General features: G+C 41.9%; 1 protein-coding gene across 1 annotated transcript in view; it reads right to left on the reverse strand.

Annotated features, from left to right (window-relative positions):
* The window catches only part of si:ch211-202p1.5 (uncharacterized protein LOC103909337 homolog), a 37752-nt gene that overhangs the window by 6874 nt on the left and 10092 nt on the right, over positions 1-20786 (reverse strand). The window contains exon 2 of the mRNA XM_041959400.1: positions 2614-2776. Coding sequence (XP_041815334.1) covers positions 2614-2776 — 163 coding nt within the window. The remainder of the gene's footprint in view (positions 1-2613; positions 2777-20786) is intronic.

A 20786-nucleotide genomic window follows, 5' to 3' on the forward strand; every position in this document is an offset into this window, starting at 1 on the left:
AAGATTGCATTTTACCACACTGCTATGTTTAGACTAAACTAACAATCTGAGACTTAGTGAGAGGGTCTCGCCGCTGCAGGAGCTGTTTTTGGCTCATCCCTGGAAGCTATTTTGGTGACACCTCTCCTTTTCTCCCTCTCAAGTTAATTAATTTCGAATGCGACTTATTGGCATGGCTTGAAAAAGAGCAGCAGAGTTCGTCGTCAAGCAGCATAGTGGGGGTTTTGTGAGACGTGATCACACAGGTTGGTGTGAAATTTGTTCAAAAGGCTCAGACACAAATTTAAAAAAGGATTAAATAAAGATAAACAGCAAAATCCAATTTACAGCTGAAATAAAGTCAGTTTCAGCGACCTTGTTGTCATCAAGGGTTGTATGTGTTCACCGCTACATACAGTAAATCTCACCACATCTTCTTCTTACAAACCTCACACATTCGGTAACATCTCTGATGGCAGAAATGATCACACACCCTTCTTATCTGAATCGAACAGCTGGATGTGAAGTGGGCTTTTGAAGCACACACCAGGCAGCAGACTGTAAGGAGTTAGGAGCGGTTGTGGGCCGATCAGGGTCCGACCACAGCGATTTCAGACGCTTTGTGGTCTCCTCGGCGGGTTTGTGTTAAAGGGTTAAAACAGGCTATTTAAAAGCAACGAGAGGAAACATGGCAGAAATTACCCTTCATTAGGAAAGGTGCTCTTTGTTATTAGCACCACCACATCTAACTGCTTTCTCATTGCTTGTGCATACTGAACTAAAATGAAGTTAATTGTTGCCAATTGTGAAGACAATTTAGAAATATGAACATCTGGACCAGGAAATGAGAAAAAGAAGGTTGGATAAAATCATTCTGGGGTGAATTGAGGTTATTTCTGTGACTGTCGCTCGAACAAAGCAGCGATTTAACATTGAGCCAGTTCATGAAATCTGTTAGCATGTTGGCCAAAAGGACTGTGCATTAGGTATTCATCTTATGGCTCCTACACAGAGTGCTGCATTATGGGTGGTTAAACAGATAAAAATACAGAATATTTGCTGCCCCTAAAACAGAGTCATGTCTCATTAAAGCTGTGGAATGCACAATTCTTATGGTGCCATTAGGCCCAATAAGTCTAATGCCATGGAGCTTGTATCAATAAGCAGCAAAGAGGCCTGAATGACTCTGATTGTGTGATTGTGTGCGTGTATTACTCACGTTGTGAAGTCCCCATAATTTAAATCATTACATTTTAGGGTGTAGACTTTGGTTAGGTTAAGTTTATGATTAAAGGTAGGCAAGTAGTGGTTATGGTTAGGGTTAGGGTAAATCTCCAGGAAATTAATCTATGTAAAGTTCCCAAAAATTAGGGAAACACCACTTTGTCTATATGTGTGTGTGGTGCACTAGTTTTTGCTATTAGAGGCTGACTCTGAAACCTGGGGTGCTCTGCCGTGGGGTCACGACGTGCTGGAGGGGTCCGTTTGAACTCCACGGTTTGGGGGGGGGGTGCAGCAGAGCTGGAGAACTGAAGGCAGGTGCCTGAACCTAAGCGCCCTGAGACGATTCATCATGGTTTCCTCCTGGGTTCTTGGCAATAGTCTCGATGTTTAAAATATGAGCATTATTTGTATTAAGATGCTGAGTCTGTTTCACAAGAATGTTGTTCAATAAGACAACCGCCCTCTTTCAGGTGCTCTGCAAATAGGTGAAGCTGAAAACCCGATAAAATGAGACCAACTTCGTGCTCTGACAGAATTCATTTTGAAATATAGACCCTCAAATCAGGCATGACTAGATTCTGCATTTTCCAGCAACACGTTGAAGTGTTCAGTTCAATCCCTCTTCAACATCGTTTCGCAGCCCCCTGTTGTGATGAATGTGAAACGCAGCTAAAGTTGAGAAGCATATAATTCAAGGTGATGGACGTGTTGCTGCGCGTGCTAAATGTCTGTAAAATGATCTTCATACTGTAATTTTGTGTTAGCATGGCTCACGTGAAGCCAAAAGTGTCGCGCCATGTGGTTTAGTTTTCTCGGAGACCAAATATAAACGAACCAAATCTTTTCCGTCAGCTCTTGTTATTGACCGTGCATGGACGGGGCGTCACCTCAGGAAAATTAGATTTTCCACACATACACACGGAATGTTGAACGGATATACTGCCACTAGCGGGGCAGCAGGCTCTATAAGAAACACTGTGCTCAAAATTGATTGACACGCCTGTCAATGTACAGATGAACAAAGAAAACAGCTCAAAGAAAACTTGCATTCCCATCTGGAAGTCAAACACTCCATCCAATTTTTATGAAATCTGGGCAATATGAATTGTGTTTCTAAATGCTGGCTGCTGATTATACATGTCATTCTGTAACGTGTGATTTTCCACTTTGAAAACCACACTGACCTGGCACAACTTTAAAGCTTTCTTAATTTTGGTCTGGAACTTCTCCATCCATCCTCAGAAGCCTCGCAGTTGCAGGGGAACCCTTGTGCGTCCCTCCGAGGCTTCGATTGCTGATTGCTGCTTCTTATCTCCGGCTTGTTTATTTTAAACCTATAATGCTGATCATGACGCGGCAGAGCTCCATCACTGTGAAAGCAAACTCTTCTCTCGCTGACTGCAGACTCACCTCGGTGTGTTGACCCAGACGATGCCAATGTGGCAGAAGAAAATACACTCTTTGTCCTTCTGGTTCTCACACGAGCAGCGTTTCTCTCGCCGGTGGGCCGTGTGGGTGAGCTGCGCCAGGGGGCCCTCCTCCGCTGTGGGGTTCGTAAGTGAGAAGGTAGAGGCTGGAAAGTAAAAGTGGAAGATGGTTAATGATTTTTATACATGGATTATTTCTGTTGTGTCGCAATGTTTACATTCTCAGCACTTTTGAGAGATGTCAGGTCTTTTTACGTTACAATTATGTTAAGAAGCTTGGTTCACGTACCTACAAAGAACCTGATCATCCTTACAGTTTATTTAGTTTTCATCATAACTGTCTGCTGTTTGCTTGTAGACACCAAAACTGGTCTTTAAGCCACATTTCCTTTGAAAAACCACAATTTTTATTAAGGATTCTGTTTATTCACACAGCAATCGGGCCATTTGGGGGAGCTGCATCAGAGGGGCCTTCTCCAATGTGGTTCGTGTATGAAGAAGGAAGACCATGTTATCCTTGCTAACGGTGAGCTTTCCTGTGGACCTCCTTGATGTTTCCAGCATCGACTGCAGCAACTGTAGGTCAAACATGACAACTCGTAGCCCACTAACGTTGGCATTTTAGCATACATACTGTACGCATTAGCAGAAAGATAGCATGCTATCTTGCTGCAACTTATGTCATTAATTTTTATGCATGCTAGTGACATGGCTCTTGAGATGGTAATCATTCACCACTTTGTTCCTGAGTGAACTATCTCAACAACTATTGGATGAATTGGACAATAATTCTGTTCCCCCACCTGGAGGCTGACACTTCTGCCTCAGAGTGAAACGTCTCTGAAAATGTTAGCACGCTGATGTTGGCATTTCATAGATCCTGATAGAGCTCTTAGCATGACTGCAGGCTCTTCGTGTTCTTAAAGTATCTCATCATGAACTAAGATATAGTAAAAGTGGGAAACTGGACCTGCTGCTGGTGCAAGATAAAAAGCTTCTAGGATTCATCATCTTCGTGTTTTTATACCTTGATCAGGCTACATGACACAGCTGGAGTGTGTTGCCCTTAAGAGTGTGTGATCCGTCTTTTCTTTTGTTGTTGAGATTTGACCATGTGGCCAGAACCTCACACGCTTTGCATCAAGTTTCTGCCTCATCCCACTTTACTGCAAGCAGCAACCACTGCATGAGCACATATGTTATACTGCGACTCTACACCTGAGCACACACTCACACTAAGGCCTATATGCACACATGTACACATTAAAAAGTCACACAAACACAGAGAGAGCTCATAAAGCCCAAAGGGCCCAGAGCAGCCTTTGATCCTGCTGTCAGTGCACACAAGGGAATGCTTGGGCGGATTTACACGATTTCGCACATAAGCACAAAATAACACCTCTTCTCACCATAAATGGTCTGTTCTTTATATCGCTAGGTCCCAGAGAATCAAATATTTGTGGTTGTTATTCATGTAAAGTTTCCAAAGTAGCTGCTATGTATCCAAGAACGTCAAGTCAAAACTTTCCCTGTCTGACATCAGTGGAACAGGAATCCCAAGACCCTAAAGTCAATGGGGACACTTTGGGTCCTTGTTTCTCGTTTCCAACATTATTCACAGTATAAGAGCCTCCATTGCTCAATCAGCAACAGCAGACGCAACCAAAGGTAAAGACGCCAAGAGTCAGTGAGGTCACAGCACACTGTAACACATGGAACTAATACACGTCAACGTATCCTAAAAGTCCCTGAAAAACAAAACGTCTCACAAATGATCTTAACTCAAGATCAACCTGCAAGCTTCTTCTCATCTTTCAGCTGGATTTTACAGGCTTCATCGGTGAGTGGAGTTTCATCAGTTGTGAGTACAGCATCTCACATGAGAACCGGAATGTGACAGTGTTCACAGACAGCTCCTGAGCTTCCAGTCTCTTGTTCAGTGTCCATTTGATGACGAAGACAAAGAAGAGATGTGCCGAAAGCTCCAGAAAACGTTGTAAATGGGTCTTGAGTTGATGTTAATTTGACAGGGAGACGATTTAAGGAGAAAGAGAAAGGAAAACGAGGCAAAGTTCACCTGATTTGTTCCAGATAAAAGACTTTTTGTTCTCATCTTGTTGAGCAGTCTGTTCCCTCTCAGTACCTACAAAGATTTATGGATGCCGCCTTTTGATGACTGCACGATGAAGAGAAACTACAGACTTTAATGAAATGAAAAGTGGTCCCTCATGTCAAAGTGAGACACGCTGTTGACTCATCCATCCACCTTGGCTTCCTCGGGCATCTATAACAACTTCATGCTTCTTCTTCCTTTTCTTCTGTCATCATTCACGCGGCGGGCGGTTGGTCAGTCCACCAAACTAAAAACCTCTCAGCAGCCATTAGATGGATTGCCCTGAAATATGGTTCAGATGTTTCTTGCTCCTCTCAGGATAAACTGTAGTAACTGTGTTGATCTTATGAACTTTCATCTGACGTCGTCACGGAGGCCATGAGCGGCTGCGGCCACTCGAGCACTACTGCAGGTGGTCCGACACGCACCTGTGATCAGTCAGCACCTGTGATCGCTGTGATCAGTCAGCACAGAAGCTCCCTGCCAGACTCACATCGCTACTGTACCTTAACAAACAGAGAATAATGGAGCTGCTGTTCTGCTCGGCCTTGTGTTCACTGTGACTACAGACCACACTCTTTGAAGTCCATCTGGCCCTCTTTAACATCATCTTTTTCATCTCTTTCACAGGGGTCAAAGAGCCAAAGAGATGGAAAAATGTCAGAGTTTACTGAAAGTAAGGCTCCAGGTGAGATTTACCTGAGAATGCTGCTATTCTTTGTATTTGTGTTTCGTATTTCACATTAAAGGTCTGAGCAGGAGGAAGAGTACTGATGAGAATTCTTTCATTTTTCAAGAGCAGAGATCAGAAAGATTAGAAAATGCATCGACCAGAGTAAAACAAAATCCAAATGTAACAACCAAAAAAATAACAGAGAAGCCGGAGTAATGAAAACAGAGAAAGACACGTGAAATGAAGCTGAGATTCTCAAAGGAGCCGCTCCTGCAGGGTGACCGTCACATGACCGACAGGTAGCCAAACTTCCTCTGTCGTTCCCCAAAGTCTAAAGAAAAAGGAAAGTCTTAGATGTCGTCATGGTGGTTCAAGAACGTAACGCTCTGGAACGAAAGCTTTGGTAACGCTGATGATTGTCAGCTTTGGGCTCGACCCCGACTTCCTGTGGGGTCAACTGTCAACTAAATCCTCACTTTAATCACTTTACAGTTTGGAGGCTCAGCGAGTCCGGCCTGACAAATGGGAAGTTTGTTGAAGCGGGAACGCTAATAGTTGTTAATTTGGAAGACAAAAAAATATTAATAGAACATCTGGGCCTTTTTATACAACAGAGATATAAGATCAATTCACGTTTGAAAAGTGAACTCCGTCTCTTTATCTGGCGTTTGTCTTGCAGTACAACCCTCAGACCGGTTTGAGCGGTCACATTCTGCCTTGCCAAGCCAAACCCGGCTGAACCGAGGTGCTCTGTTCTGACGCCGAGGAGAATGTGACGGGTTTAAATTCATTTTGCACGGAGATATCATGCTATTCATCCAAGGTCATCACATATCCACCAACAAACATACACAGAAAACGCACCCTAATGCAATATCCTGTTAGGAGCCACCTGGTCGAGCGGAGAACTGGCTGTGGTTCAGACATGTAAGGTTAGACAAACAGGTGGGAGCCACAGGCTGAAGGTTAGAAGCCTCAGGTGGAGGGAAAATGATGAAGTGATGCTCTCACTACGGCATCAGTAGGTGTTTCCTGGGGCAATTAACCAACCAGAATGTGAGATTTTTATCTAAAGCAACACGAATATTCCCACATTCACTCATCACATCTTTAACCTCTTATGGCCGTGCAAAGAATTACTGCCCTTTCAACAGTCAGCGTCGGTGCCTTTAAACTAGGCATGTCCAAACTATTCCATACAGGGCCGAGTGGCTGCAGGCTTCCAACCAGGAGCACACCAGGCTGGACTCATTTAACCAGCAGATCTCTGTCTGATTTGTTGACCACGCAGCCCTGTATGGAGTAGTTTGGACACGCCTGCTTTGAACCACAAAGACGATCTTTTCTCAACTTGAATCAGATTTAGCTGTAACCATGGAGGTGTGAATCACGTTCACCCTCGCGCCCCTGACAAACACGTATTGTCGTCACAATTCTATCCAAAAACAAATCTAAGACTAAATCTAAGACTGGAAACAGGGGAAAACACACCTTATTGTGTCCAAAGGTAGCAAAACACGCCTACCAGCACCTCATTAACATGCTACATCCTTGTTTTGTTTTGTTTCAGATGAGTCTGAGATACAGCCAAGAAACAGTCTGAAACTCACCACATGGAACATGGAATCAATCTTCTCATCCAACTGTCCACAAGAAAGTCAATAAGCGCATTTTTCCTGATTATAATCGAGAGTACAAACAGAGCACAAAAGTATTCCAAACTCAAACTGACATAAATCCCAGCATGCAGTCCCTTTAAAGATTTGAAACGCTGCACCCAGATGTGTGACAGCTGAAGTTTTTTCACTTTGAGTCATCTAAAACTTGTGACGTTTACATGAATCAAAGCCTCGAGCGTGCACATGGGCCACTCAACGCCTCATCAGTCATCAGGTTTCCCAGCAGACAAAAGGCGAACCTTTCAGTCATCAGCTATCAACACCCGTCGTTCTGTGTTCAGCAGCATAATTTAAATTTGTGGATGGTTCAATATCTTGTCTGTCTAGTTTTTGGCCTTCCAGTTCTGCGCAGCTGTTATTTTCTTCTATTTTTCAATAGTACCTCAACATCTTGTTATAAAAAGGACAGCAAGGAGGGAGTCGATGCTCCACAGGCACACTGAGTAACCTGTGAGGCAGCTTTAACCACTCACCTCATCACACATACGCAGCAATTAACTGAACGAATGATGGCATGAATGGAAACCAAAGGCTGCAGTTTGACTATAGAGACTTCCATTCACTGGAACACCACTTCATTATAACTTCCTTCATGCACAGGTGCTCGTGATCAGCATGTGCATATGTGGTATGCATAACTGAGGAACACCCATGGAGCAGATTCATTTCTGTCTGATTCAAGATAAGGCAACTGGGGAGGGAGTTTTACAGCACGGCTCACTGTCAGGGTCCCAAAAAGAAACTGATCACCACAGTTTAAAGTGAATGAGGTCAGCTGGTGATGGACACAGCTCAGCAAGTGCATCTAATGACAGGAGGGGAAGAGAAAATATATAAGCTCATGAAAACAATGCACCTGTGTCCTTTCAAGCAAGTCCAAATGCTCCCACTGCTGTCCATGTGTTAATGGGTAACGTCAATATTGTTTCTCGCTGGAGGCTTTTCCCCACATTTTTGTGTCTAAGTGATTAATTGGGAGAATGGTGTTTGGAACTGGTCCAGTATTTAGTGAGAGGCTGCCGTGAAACAGACTGGAATGTGATTACTCCACCAAGATCCGCTAAACGTGTTTGTTTTTGCCACTGATGGGCTCAGATTGTTATTCTAAGTGTCTGACAGGATTATGGAAAGGATCCCTTATGAGAAAGACTTTTTTTTAAAGAGTAAGATCTTTTATGTTTAACCAGTAACAGCCCTCCCCTCTCTGAAATAAGGGTTTATTTCAAACAAACCAGACTTGGAGATTCTGGAAAGTTGAGCAAAGACGGTTTTGGTGAATTTTATTGTTTCTGTTGAGTTTGAATGAATTGTATTTTATGATGATGAAATGTCTGATAAATGACTGATCTGTAAATGGAGTCTGGTGGCTTTGGCGAGAGCGATATTTTTGGCTGTTTCTGTTTAAATAAAAAAGGATCTTACTTGATAACAGAAAGATCTATCTCTGTTTCTCTGTAGCGATCCCTTCCATAATGTTGTTGACAATTTAACAATCCGTCAGTGGCAAAAACAAACTCTTTCAATAGACGTACATTGACAGTATGCAGCTGTTTGACGGCCCTCTCGCTCAATACTGGACCAACTTCAACAAGTGTTACCCGCATTAGTCACTTGGACACAAAAACCTGGGAAAATAGGATCCAGGTTGAAAGCTACCAACATTTTGCCCAAAGCAGAGAGACACCTCTTGCTACTGATTTAGTCTGCGGGCTCCGGAAGAGTCACATCCTGTTAGCGAAAAGGTCACAGAAGGCCTCTTCCCAGGCAACAAGTTACAAACTCCGAACAAACTAACACATTAAGGCACAGCTGGAGGTTCAGTTCCATGCAGCTAAACGAGTCCCCATTAAAGTCCCATTGAGGTCAGATCATAATGCTCCTGGAAAACAGCACCAACCAAATGAGTAACACCACATGACCATTGCCTGCCACTAAAAGACCACAATATGTGCTGTAACAACGTGAACAACAATCCTGGTAAACATTCGAATCCTTCAATCAGATCCATCAGTGCTTTCCATGTCACTATGGCCAATACTGCAGCAGCATTAACAACGTTAAAACGGACACAACAGACCTCAACCCGACTTCATTTTTATGGTCTGTTAATGTACATTGAATAAAGAGAAACCACATATAATAGCATTGTTCCCCTGATTTAAAAAAAACACCTTGTGCGCAACAAAAGCATGAAGGTACTTAATGTTCAGTAAGAGCCAACTACAAAAAAATAATTCTTTGGAGGAATATGGGGAAAGTCAAGCAGGAGTATGGATTTGCAGCTGCTTATAAATCAACCACAGCCCTATTATTCATTTTTATAGACATTTTTAATACAGTTTTGGCCCATTGCTGCAATGGTTGCCACAATATTTCATTTTAGGTTTAGGTCTGGACCCTGGATATGTTCCAGTCTCCCTTTATATGTAAGATTGGCATATACTTTGTATGCTGAAAGTCAGTAGTTTATCGTTTCCTTGCTAAAGGCAATGAATCATCCTCAAAATTATATGTCTTTTCCTAGTTGTTATGTTCTTGTCTCCTCTTTTGACACCCATTCAATCCTCCAAGCAACCCTCATAGCAATGCATGCTTCCTGCTCCCATGATTTCATTTGGAGTCTTGTGATGTTTGAGTGATGCTATTTGAGTACCAGTGCCCATGCCTTCTCTACATATGCAGGAATTCCTGCAAATGTCTGTGCTAGCTTGCATAAGTGGCTCCAGAAAAAAAAAAAAAAGTGGAAAACCTCAAGAGGCAAAACCCCTGTTCAGGCTCCTACACTGTTTGTTGACCGCCAAGCCAAAGTTTAATTTCTTGCCCTGTTATGAGAGAGTCTGCCTGGCTCCACAGGGTTTGACAATATTTGACAATATACAAGCGGATGAGCTGCCTAATCCGTGAGCTGGCTGCTTGGATTGGCAGGAGCCACTGCAGGTAGAGGCCTCCCAAAAACAGGGATTCAGCGTGATCGTGTTAGCAGTTACAGAACAGTCTGGAGTCTAAACACGCTATTGAGCATTTCACATCCATTGTGTTGTTCTAGCCTTGGTGGACTCGAATTTCTTGGGAGGTAGTGTAGGTGCCGAGGCGAACGTGATAGCCAATATAAACTCTAAGTTTAATTTGGAGTTTTTTAAACTCAAATGTCTCCAGCGTGAATCCAGAGACAGGCTGAAAAAGAATGAAAAAAAAAAACTTCTTGGCCTGAGGGGAGTGAGACGCATTCTCCTCTCCATCAACAATCCCCAATGAGCCACTGAGGTCAGTTAACCACCAGTGGACCTTCTGCAGCATGAGAAACAACTCTGACCTCCAGACTTGGCAAAGTTTTGAAAAGTGAGGACATCAAGAATTTGTTTTAGGGCAAAGGGGTCAGGGGTTGCGGCATCCACTGACTGATAGGGGTTAGGTCGCTGAACGGTAAATCTGAGGGCTCATGAGTTGATTAACAGGATAGGAGAGCAAACAAAACAGTTTTCAGCTACACAAATGTTTATTTTTCAGGTCAAGTCAAATTGTTATTTTCATAGCTTAATGTCACAAATGCACTTAATGCACTTTACACCTACACCTCTACCTCCACCTGCACCTTCTGTGTACTTGACTTTTATGTACACACATATACTATAACTATATACATTTTAGTATATCAGCACATTTCAGTTTCATTGGCATATTTTATTCTGTCGGTACATTTCACTGTGTATATTTTATATTTTATTCTGCTTGTATATTTTATTCTGTTTGCACATTTCACTTCCATATTTTATTGTTTATTGTTTAGTATATTTTATTGCCTAAGTATATTTTCATTCTGTTATATTTTTAATTGCTTCACGAATATTTATTTTTTTATTGCATGTTGGTTTATTTTATTTTATTGTAGTTATCTTAATTTTATTCACTCTTTCTAGTCTTATCTTTCTTACCATCTAACATGGGGGTTGCAATGAAAATTTCATTGACATGTGCAATGACAATAAAGACTCTTGAATCTTGAATCTTGAATGTCTTAATGGGCTCTGTGGGCCCACAGCAGCAACCACTTCCAACCCAGCCTAGGGCAAATTCACGTCTGCACACAAATGACTGATTTATCTTAACAAAACTGCATTAAATGGCTGTTTATTCTACATTAGGCACACGATGGTACATGAGCAGCTGTCAAAGCTGTCACCTTATATTGTATAGATTTTTTTCAAGAGACAAGTAAATGTCAAGTCTTGGCTGTGAGATTCATACTGGCTTCATAAAAATCTACCAAGGGGAGTTCAATGGGTCGAAGGAAGTCTGACTTTTCTTTGAATTATTTTCTTTTTCCCTGAAATGAAAGTGTGAGGAGAGAGAATCAGTCTTTGAGAAACGTGTTTACAGGTCACAGAAATATGCAACCTGTGCAAGTAGCTGCAAGCAAACACTGATTCATTTGCGGAGTCGTGCCAAAATGTTCAGAAACGACTGGGTAAGAGGACACGTAACGAACAGTCTTACTGCGATGTGTATGGCAGACTTGAGAAGGAAACAATGGCGCAAACATGTTTGTGATTAAAAAATCATTTTAAAGGCGCATTTTCCATCAGTGCTACTGCTGCTAATGTTATTTTCTAATGGGTGTTAATTCTGGTGAAAATCTTTTGGGTGGACTGTCATGACATGTCACAAGAGGATTAATCTTAATGACTTTGGTGATCCCCCAAATTGAATCTGATGCCACCAACAGGTCATAGTTAGACTTGTCCAACACTTCAGTTCAGGACATGTTGCACCAGAATGACACAATTCCCAGCTGCCTCATTTTAACTTCATGCTAACAAGTCCAGATTAAAATTGCATGTGTATGTGATGACCTGGGACCCCGAAAAATGCTTTTCATAGTGTCATTTTGTCCAGATGTGACTGTGTGAATGTGTTTTGTTTTGGATAGATGATAAAAAAAGACATCACCCCTCACACTCTTCACATTCCCAGAGTCTCTTTCTCCAAATCTTCACAGACTTTGCCATGCCTGGTAACGGTTGCTAAGCTATAAATAGACAACCAAGGACTTAGCTATCAGTATTGTCACTTTTGGAACTGTACTTAAGTCAGCATGAATCTTGTGGACATCTTAAGTTCATATATATGTATATGGACAGTTGACCATGTTCAGTTGCTGTTTACGAGTCATGGGCAACCACGGTACGAAGCTTTCTGAGCAGCTTTCAATGGAATGAATAGGCTGCCATGTTTGGACTCTCTTTTAATGGCATCCATGGGGTGAAGCATTTTGATTTGAGGTGTCTGATTAAAAAAAGATTTTAAAAAAAGAAGGCATCAAGATGTGCAGTTTGTATTTTGGGACATATTTCCCCGGCGCAGTCAGCCGTTCCTGTAGTTATATGGGCTATTAGGTTTTATTTGGTGTCCAAGGTGTTTAAAGAAAGAGACTCTGGTGTTGTCCTGTCATTTAAAAGCTCTGTTCGCTGCAGCAAACGCTAATAGGCCTCAGATGTTTGGCTATGACACATAACAGGCACAAAAGAGGCAGCTGAGATCAAGACCAAACAGAGTGGTGGAGATTGTGGAGAGATCAAAAGCAAGGAACGGGAATGAAAATGTATGGACAAAGAAACAGCCACAGCCAGGAAAATAGGGAGGGAGGAGAGCCGGGATGTTGACAGAGGAGTGCTTGGAGATTCCTCTGAGGACTATACTCCTAAAATATTTCTTTAACTTGATGGAGGTGACATCTTCCCAGGATGCAGCATGCTCAATGCTGCACAAAAATGCCAGTATTTCACCTTTGTGCCAAAGCAGTTCCCTCTGAAAGTAATGAGCATGCACAGAATTGAGAAAGAGGAGGTAAGTGGGTTCAGGGCAGGTCAGGATTCTAAACCTCAAGCCCTATTTTGTAATGACATGGTCAACTTAAGTAGCGAAACACCTCTCCTCAGGCAACACGCCTTTAAGATTTTATGTCCATATCTTTTGAACTCCGGAAAACTTTTTTTTGATTTTTTATGACAAACATCTCCTTAAGGCATGTTTTCTCTGACAGGAAGAGTTGTTTTGTGGAGTAAAGTGAAGATTATAAACCGCTTTCACTAATCACTTTGATATTTTTCATTAAAGGTGTGCAACTGAAAACTGAACTGGCTGTTTCTCACATGGGTCCTAATATGCCCAAAACTGTTCCTTCAATGAGACTAAGACAAAATATTAGGTAATTTTAAGCAATTTTTTTTTAGTTTGGCAGAGGACTTTGGAGGTGAATGAGCTTGGCCACAGTTGAGCCAATTTGCATTAAGTGCAGCTAAATATGACCTGAAGGCTGTCTTGATGCGTGTTGCCCTGGAAAGTATTGGAGAGAAAGATAAAATGTTCTCTGCTGCTGAAATTGGAATACTGGTTGAAGAGACATTTTTGGGACCGCAAGAGTGTTTTCATCTCGCAAGAAGAAGGCTGCATGAGGAAATACTAAAGGAGCAAAACGTAAGATGCCCTTTCTGGCACTGCTTAATGCCAGCATTCCCTGCTGGGTCAGATTCTAGCTGCAGTGGTCTGACTGTGATGATAAACCAGGTGCAGCATCTATTTGTAGAAATGGTTGTTCCCTCCTCCTATATTTTGCGCCTCTGAGCAGGAAGCCTTAAAAACATGTTGAGTGAACCAAGCATGCAATTTTCAGGGGTGCCCCCTTTTCTTCCATTTTTATTCACATATGGCCCCAATGTGGTGTGTTAACTTGCAAATGTTTGCGAAATAACAGGAAACATAAAAGGCAGCCGAGGCTGATGGGAATGTCATTTTTGCCAGTATTATGTCATGAACCAAGACAACTTAAAATGTTATTCTGATAGCGCTAGATGAAAAGACAGGGGATCACCAAACTTATTACAATTCTTCCTGAGTGGATCATAAATGTCTGAGCCTAATTTCATGGTAATAAATCAAATATTTGTCAAAGAATTTCACTACAAACCTTCTGGAGGTGCTACAAGTAAAGTGAGTGCTACTCGGATGCATCACCTGGGAACCAGGAATGTCTGTACCAAATTTTTTTACCAATCCATTCTGCAGATGTAGATTTTTTTTTACCGGCTGAGTGATAAACATGATGGTGAGGCTGATTAAAGAATCCACCCTTTTGGGATTATGCATATCTTTCTAATATTTAAATTTTAGGCAATCCACTGAATGCATTCCCTGTGGAAAAAACAACGTGCACTACTACGACTAAGATCCAAAGCAATGACAAGGAGGAATTAAAAATATATATATAAAAAAGGCCACAATGAAAGTTCATCCTTTACAAACTTAAACAATTTAAACATGTGAAAACAAGATGTTACCCGTTTGTCTTTTAGCCTCAGTAACCAATACTGAGTGAGCACCTCACCTATCCGGGACCAAACTCTTCATATTTCTATTCCTTATTTGAATGCTAACTGGAGCTACACAGACAGGCATTGAAAAGGGGCTTACCTTGATGCTGATGGATCAGCATCAGAGTCGTGGCGAGGAGCCAAATGTAACTGAAGTCCATCCTGCTCACCTACTGAGCGTCCAGGTTGGAAATCTGCCGAAAGTCTGCACGGAAATTTCCTCACAGCAGCTCCTGTCTTCCAGTAATAAAAAACACAGCAGCGAAGAGCCCAAGGATGCAACTCCTTTAAATACACGAGGCACAGGGAGGCTGAATCAAACACCTGGGCTTATGATGGTTCCCAGACAACCCTAGATAAAAAAAAAAGTTCCTAAAGTTTACACCAAAAAATGTCCACTTGATCCAGTCAGGTAAATGTTGAAATCTGTAACAGTCATTGCCACCCACGTACAGCGCTAAAGTAACCCTATCTCAGGGCGTTGAGCTGCATCATATGGAGCTCTGAGGCTGCTGTGGTCTCCAGATGAAGGGAGGATAATGTGACTGGTTAGGAGTATTGAGCTGTATCATAACAGATGGAGAGAAGTGAACCGCAGGAGAGAAAGGAGGAGGAGGAGGAGGAGGATACAAGTGGGAGGCTGGATCTGCAGTGGGACACCTCCACAATGTGAACGTCATTAATCACAGCTTCCTCCTCCCGCCCTGACCTGTGTCACTCTCTCATCTGTGCTCAGCCTCTCTCAGTCATCTCACTCCTTGTGGCTTTGTCTCAGCGAGCGTCTCTCTGCTTGTTCTGTTGTCCTTGTAGTCTGCCTCTTCCCTCTGGAGATCTCCATGCAGAGTCCACCGCATATGGGAACAGCCATGTGTGTTTTGTATCTACACGTTCATCCGTGCGTGTTTGAGGCAATAATATTATCCTTCCACTGTAGAAAATATTGCTGCAGCACATATGAACCATTGATCCCAGCAGCAAATGTAATATTTAAAGTGATGAACTCAGTTAGACAAATGTTATTCAAACATAGTTTTAAGTGATTTACACTGGGAAAGTTTCTGTATTTGAAATGTTATCATTGTGTTTTGTTTCCAAATTCATGTTGGTGTAAAGTATTAAAGTCTTTAGACTTCGCTTGATAAGAAACATTTAAGGTAAACACTGTTTAACTAGTGTTGGATTTGGATGATTTTGCCACTGCTGAAGTTTGGTATGGATATTGTGGACACTGAATGGATGATTCCAAAAGCAGTGATCCTCTGGTCCCTGATAAATTTAAATATTAAGCACAGCTAGCTGTGGCATAACTTAGCCTTAATGGCTGTTTTGTTGCCACACTCAATGTTCTGTTGCCACGTTGCCAGTTTTGTGTCTGTGGGAGGAGGATTTGATTTCGCCCTATAATGACTGACATATCCAGCTGTTCTAACATCAGTTCTGAGTCAACACTGAGGTTGTGTAATACAATGTGCAGCTAGCATGTGGTGAGCTTCTAGCTAAGTTTACAGTGAATTCACACAGTCAATATTGTGAATGCATGCAAAGGCAAACTGTTGGTTGTTTCCTTCATCAAGACACACTGGAAGAAATGACAGGATGTGTTTAATTAACTCAAGACAAACGACGCAAAGAAGCCTGCTCAATAGCTGGTTTTTAGGCTAAAAGGTTGCAAGCTAGCTACTAAGGTTAGCTAAATTACAAGCTATTGCTACACCTGATCAAGTTTGGCTTGTGTTGGTGTTTCTTGTGTTTTTCTTGGGTTGGGATAGTAGCAGGCTTGTTCACGGTGGCTAACGGGTAACAGTGCTAGCTAACTAATGTTAGCCAGTCAGAATAAAGAACTGAAGCACAACCTCCAGTTTCTGTTCCAGGAGTAAGAAAAAACAGAAAAAAAGGCTGATTCAAAAGGATTCAGGAATCGAAAGTGGATTTGAAATTGATGAAGCCCCCTCCATAGATGGTTCATTCCATGATGCTAATGCATGTGTTTTCAATGTTTCAGTACAATTAATACAATTTCCCTTCCTGAGAAGTTAAAACACAATTATGAATTGAATTAAGTGCATAGGTCTAATATTCTTGTCAACAATCCATCATTTTGGTGTGTGGTTTTCAGCTTCCCTACTACTTTGGCAGATTATGCTCTCTGGGTATTTGTTTTGGAGTGAACTGCTGAGGACTGATTGTCTGCAGTGTTTAAGAAACTATTCTGAGGTCATCTGGAACAAAATAGTGAACACTGAGCAGGAGAACCACAAAAGGTGGACCCCTGTTTGTGTCTTTGTATCTTTTTTTGGTCAAGTTTAGGGGAAGCTGCATTGCTGTCTTTCTGTCAGCCTAACCAAGGAGAGGCTGTTGCGGTAAACCAGATTCATAAAGAGTTTAACGAGGACAATCCAAACATCTGGAAGGCAGATACTATGGTGAGCTCCAGAAAGAGCCTTTTGGATGGGTTTCCCCAAAATTGCTCCACCAGATCTCGTGAAATTTTCTGAAATGAGCACGGTGTCCTGAAATGTAAATAGCAAGCTCTGTGCAGAGGAAGTGAGTTTCACCATAAAAGAAAGGAGGCACAGCAGAAACAGGCAGTAGCCTATACAGGAACGGCATTTTGCCTTTTTTATTTTAAACTTTAAATTCTTATCACTCAATGATAAGATAAATCAATTCAGTTTTTATGAGGTGGAATTTTTCTAATTAATTTTTTAAACGTTTCACTTATCCAAACCATATTTTTCAAGGAAAAGTTCAACATGTGGGGAAATTTGATTTCTTTCAGAGATGTGAAGATCAGTATCATGTCTGCGAGTCAAGTACAAAGACACAATTATCATGTTCTACAGTATCTGCACATGGCAGCAACGGCATGGTTACGTGTATGGAAAGATTGTGGTTTGACAGATAAACTTTTAATGCTGATGTTGACAGGTATGGGTTAAGTTTAGGGAAAGATTGTGGTTGATAAAAAGGGCTGATTGTTGGTAGTCAAGAAACAGTTCTAATATGCAAATCCCTCTTTTTTGTTGTTTTCAGGTTAAAACAAGATCTGTGTTAATTATTGAGCTTTAGAGATGTTGGCAGGTCGATTTTTTTAATGTGGCAGAGCCAGGCTAGATGCACCTATCTATAGATATGTATGTTGCGGAGTCGGCCATATTGGAACTGTTAAGATTGTGGATAGTAAACAACAGTTTGTGAGTTTGCTGGTGAAGGAAGTGGAAATGTAGCCTCTGTTGTATCTCCCACATACTCCAAGCTGACACAGACGTGTGCATAACACACATTTTCATTTCATTCAGTGGGTGTAAATAAACAATTTGAAAAGTGTGTTCGTTTGTGAGTTTGCGCAAGTGTCTGCATGTTATTTAGCTGGCTGTTTGATTTTCATCAGGCCGTCAGGAGAGATAATTAGAGAGCAGAAAGAAACTGGAAACAACAGCCTGTCGTGCACCCATTGCCCCAAGATACAGCACAATTATAGAGGAGGAGGTGGATAATGGGAGAGAGGAGAAGAAAAGGAGGGGATGGGAGGAGAAAGAGAGGGCAATGGGGAAAGGTAGTAGAGTCATACTATCAGTGTGAAGACTTGAGAAAACAGTAAAATAGCAGAAATGAATAAGGGAAAGTTTAAGCCTGACATATCTGAACTATTGACAGAAAGAAAGAAATTAATATTTTTATTGGAACACAGCACAACCCATATCAAAAACAGTCAAAAGTGAGTACGGATTGCATTGCAACGTACCGCAGGGTTCAAGTATAAAATATGGTTGACAAAGAGCAGCAGCCAGTGGTTTCCATCTCCCCCCACAGTCACTGTTCTAACTCAAAACAGCAGTGATTTAGTCTGCAGAGCCAACATATTGTATGGGCAAGTTTCACTCTCCAAATCGAAATCGAAGAACGTACAATTGTATGAACACATGATTGACCGACGCTTTGTTATAGACATGCTGAGCTGAGAGGAGTTGGAATAGAAGAAGTGTCACAAAGGGAAGATTCATCACACAGGACACGAAGGTCCTGTGGTTGCCGATGCTTTGTTATAGACATGCTGTGCTGAGAGAAGATGGACTAGAAGAAGTGTCACAAAGGGAAGATTCATCACACAAGACATGATAAAGTTGATAAAGTTGTTTTGATAAAGTAAAAGGCAAGCCAGTATGTCTAAGTTAGTTTGTGGGGAAGAGCTTGCAGTGATGAAAAAGGTTAATCTCAAGAGTCATTACAACTACAAAACATGCTAACCTGGATGAGCTAAAAGGACAAATGCGCTTGGATGAAGTTGACGTTCTTGGAGTTTGGATGCCCAGCAAGCAGCTTTCACAAGACCACGTTCTGACAGAGACGGTGTTATGCAGGCAAATATTGTGGTGAGCTGCAAAGAAACTACCTCCTACTGTGAGCAGCTCCCTTCAAAAGTGACTCTTCCAAAAACTCAAGACTTAGAGACCCAAACCTGGAAAATCAGCTGCAAGTAGCATCATCATCATCACCACCATCTGTCATCAGATATCTCAACAAAAAGAAGCAGGTCCAGTCAACACAAAGGTTAGTGTGATACATATCCTCAATAATTTACGATGGCCCACTAAGGATGTAAAAATTTAAATGACCCCTGGCAGTGAAAGGTTTCCCATCCCTGCTCTGCAACCTGAGCTTACATACGTATGGACACAGCAACCCCAGTGGGAACACAAGCAGTATTTCTACTTCACGTTCCAGCGCTGATGTATGGTCAAAGATTCCTTCAAGGGGGTCAAGAGTTCAAACACATCTGATTTCCACACTCTTCGTGTATCCCCAAAGGAGCAAAATAGATTCAACCTTGGACCTCCACATGGAGAGAGGAAAGGTTTTCTGAGAATTAATTAAAAAAGCTGAATATTAATTAAATGTCATTTTTTAGAGTTGTTTCGTCATTACAACTGAGAAGTGTTTTAAAACTGAATTAACTCGAGAGGTCGCCATGTGTGGTTGTGCTGCCTGAGACAGATGTAAAGTGTGGCAGTTAGATTTGAAGTGGATGCCAGTCTCCATGGCTATCTTAGCTTTAAATTCCAGCCATGACTACAGGCAATGTTGGTCAGTCCATCCACCTCTTGAGTCCAGAAATATTTCAGCAACTATGAGACTGACTATTGACAGTCATTTATGGTCCCCAGTCTGTGACGCGCCCCAGACGTCTCCACCACCATGAGGTTCACATTTGTGGTTTGAAGGGAAATCTCTTGCTGATGCTTGGATGGATTGCCATGAAATTGGGTTCAGACATTCATGGTCCTCTCAGGATGAATTGTAGTAACTTTTGTGGCCCCATAGCTAGTACTTTGTTTTATGACTAAATACCTGCAAAAATTTCCCTGCTACATGTTAGCATTCTGACATTAACATTTTGTTAATTGCATTGGTGCAGCCTCAGAGGCCCTGGCCTGACTTGGGTCTTGAGTCTTGAGGCTTTCTGTGAGACTTTCATGTGCTTGGCACAAACTTTTCCACTATCTTTTGATCAGCTGATGCACAGAAAAAGTAATCAGCAACTATTTTGATAAGAATGAATTTAAAAAAAATTATTGGTCAAGAAAATAATATTCTGTTCTTCCAGCTGCTGCGATATGGACATTTGCTGTTTTTATATTTCAAACTGAATCTAAAGAAAAGAGATTAGTTTTAGTGTAATAGAAGAACAATATTTGCAGTAGCTGTTCTGTTCTTCTTCATCTTCAGTTCAAGGAAAACCTTCCCTGCTGTTTCTAATTCTGCATTCCCATCTGTCCCTGGTATGACAGCAGGATGGCATGAACTGTAAAGGAATGCCTGATTGATCAGCTGTTTTATTGTTCTCTGAAAGGGGTGAGAAAAAGATGAGGCGGGAGGGTCGCGGGAGCGGGGTGGGGTTGTGGTGATAAACTTTCAGACGATAATTACCCTCCTCATCACTGTCGTCTTGTAGGCTAAACATTTCAGCTAAACCCAGCAATTAAAAGTGTCATTCACTGAGAGAGAAAGAGTAACAGAATGTGTCTGTCTGCAGAAGCACAGCCAGCTGTAAATTCACTAAGAGCATCAAAAGAAAACTACCTGAGAACCTACGCTCCAGGGGATGGCCCTCATTAGCATGACCAGCTCCACCCTTGACAGGGCCCCTGAGGCAAAGATTTGCTGTTTGGCCCCAAGTGACGTCCCAGTTCTCTCCCATTGTACCCCGTTGCTTCCAAGTTGCCACTGGACACACTAATCATAGCATCTTTGTTACAAATCCAACCAACCAGACCAACCATCATACTAGTGCTCAGACCTATTTGGCCCCACAACAACAACAAC

The sequence above is a fragment of the Chelmon rostratus genome, chromosome 18, assembly GCF_017976325.1.
Source record: "Chelmon rostratus isolate fCheRos1 chromosome 18, fCheRos1.pri, whole genome shotgun sequence".
In the NCBI taxonomy this organism is placed as follows: domain Eukaryota; kingdom Metazoa; phylum Chordata; class Actinopteri; order Chaetodontiformes; family Chaetodontidae; genus Chelmon; species Chelmon rostratus.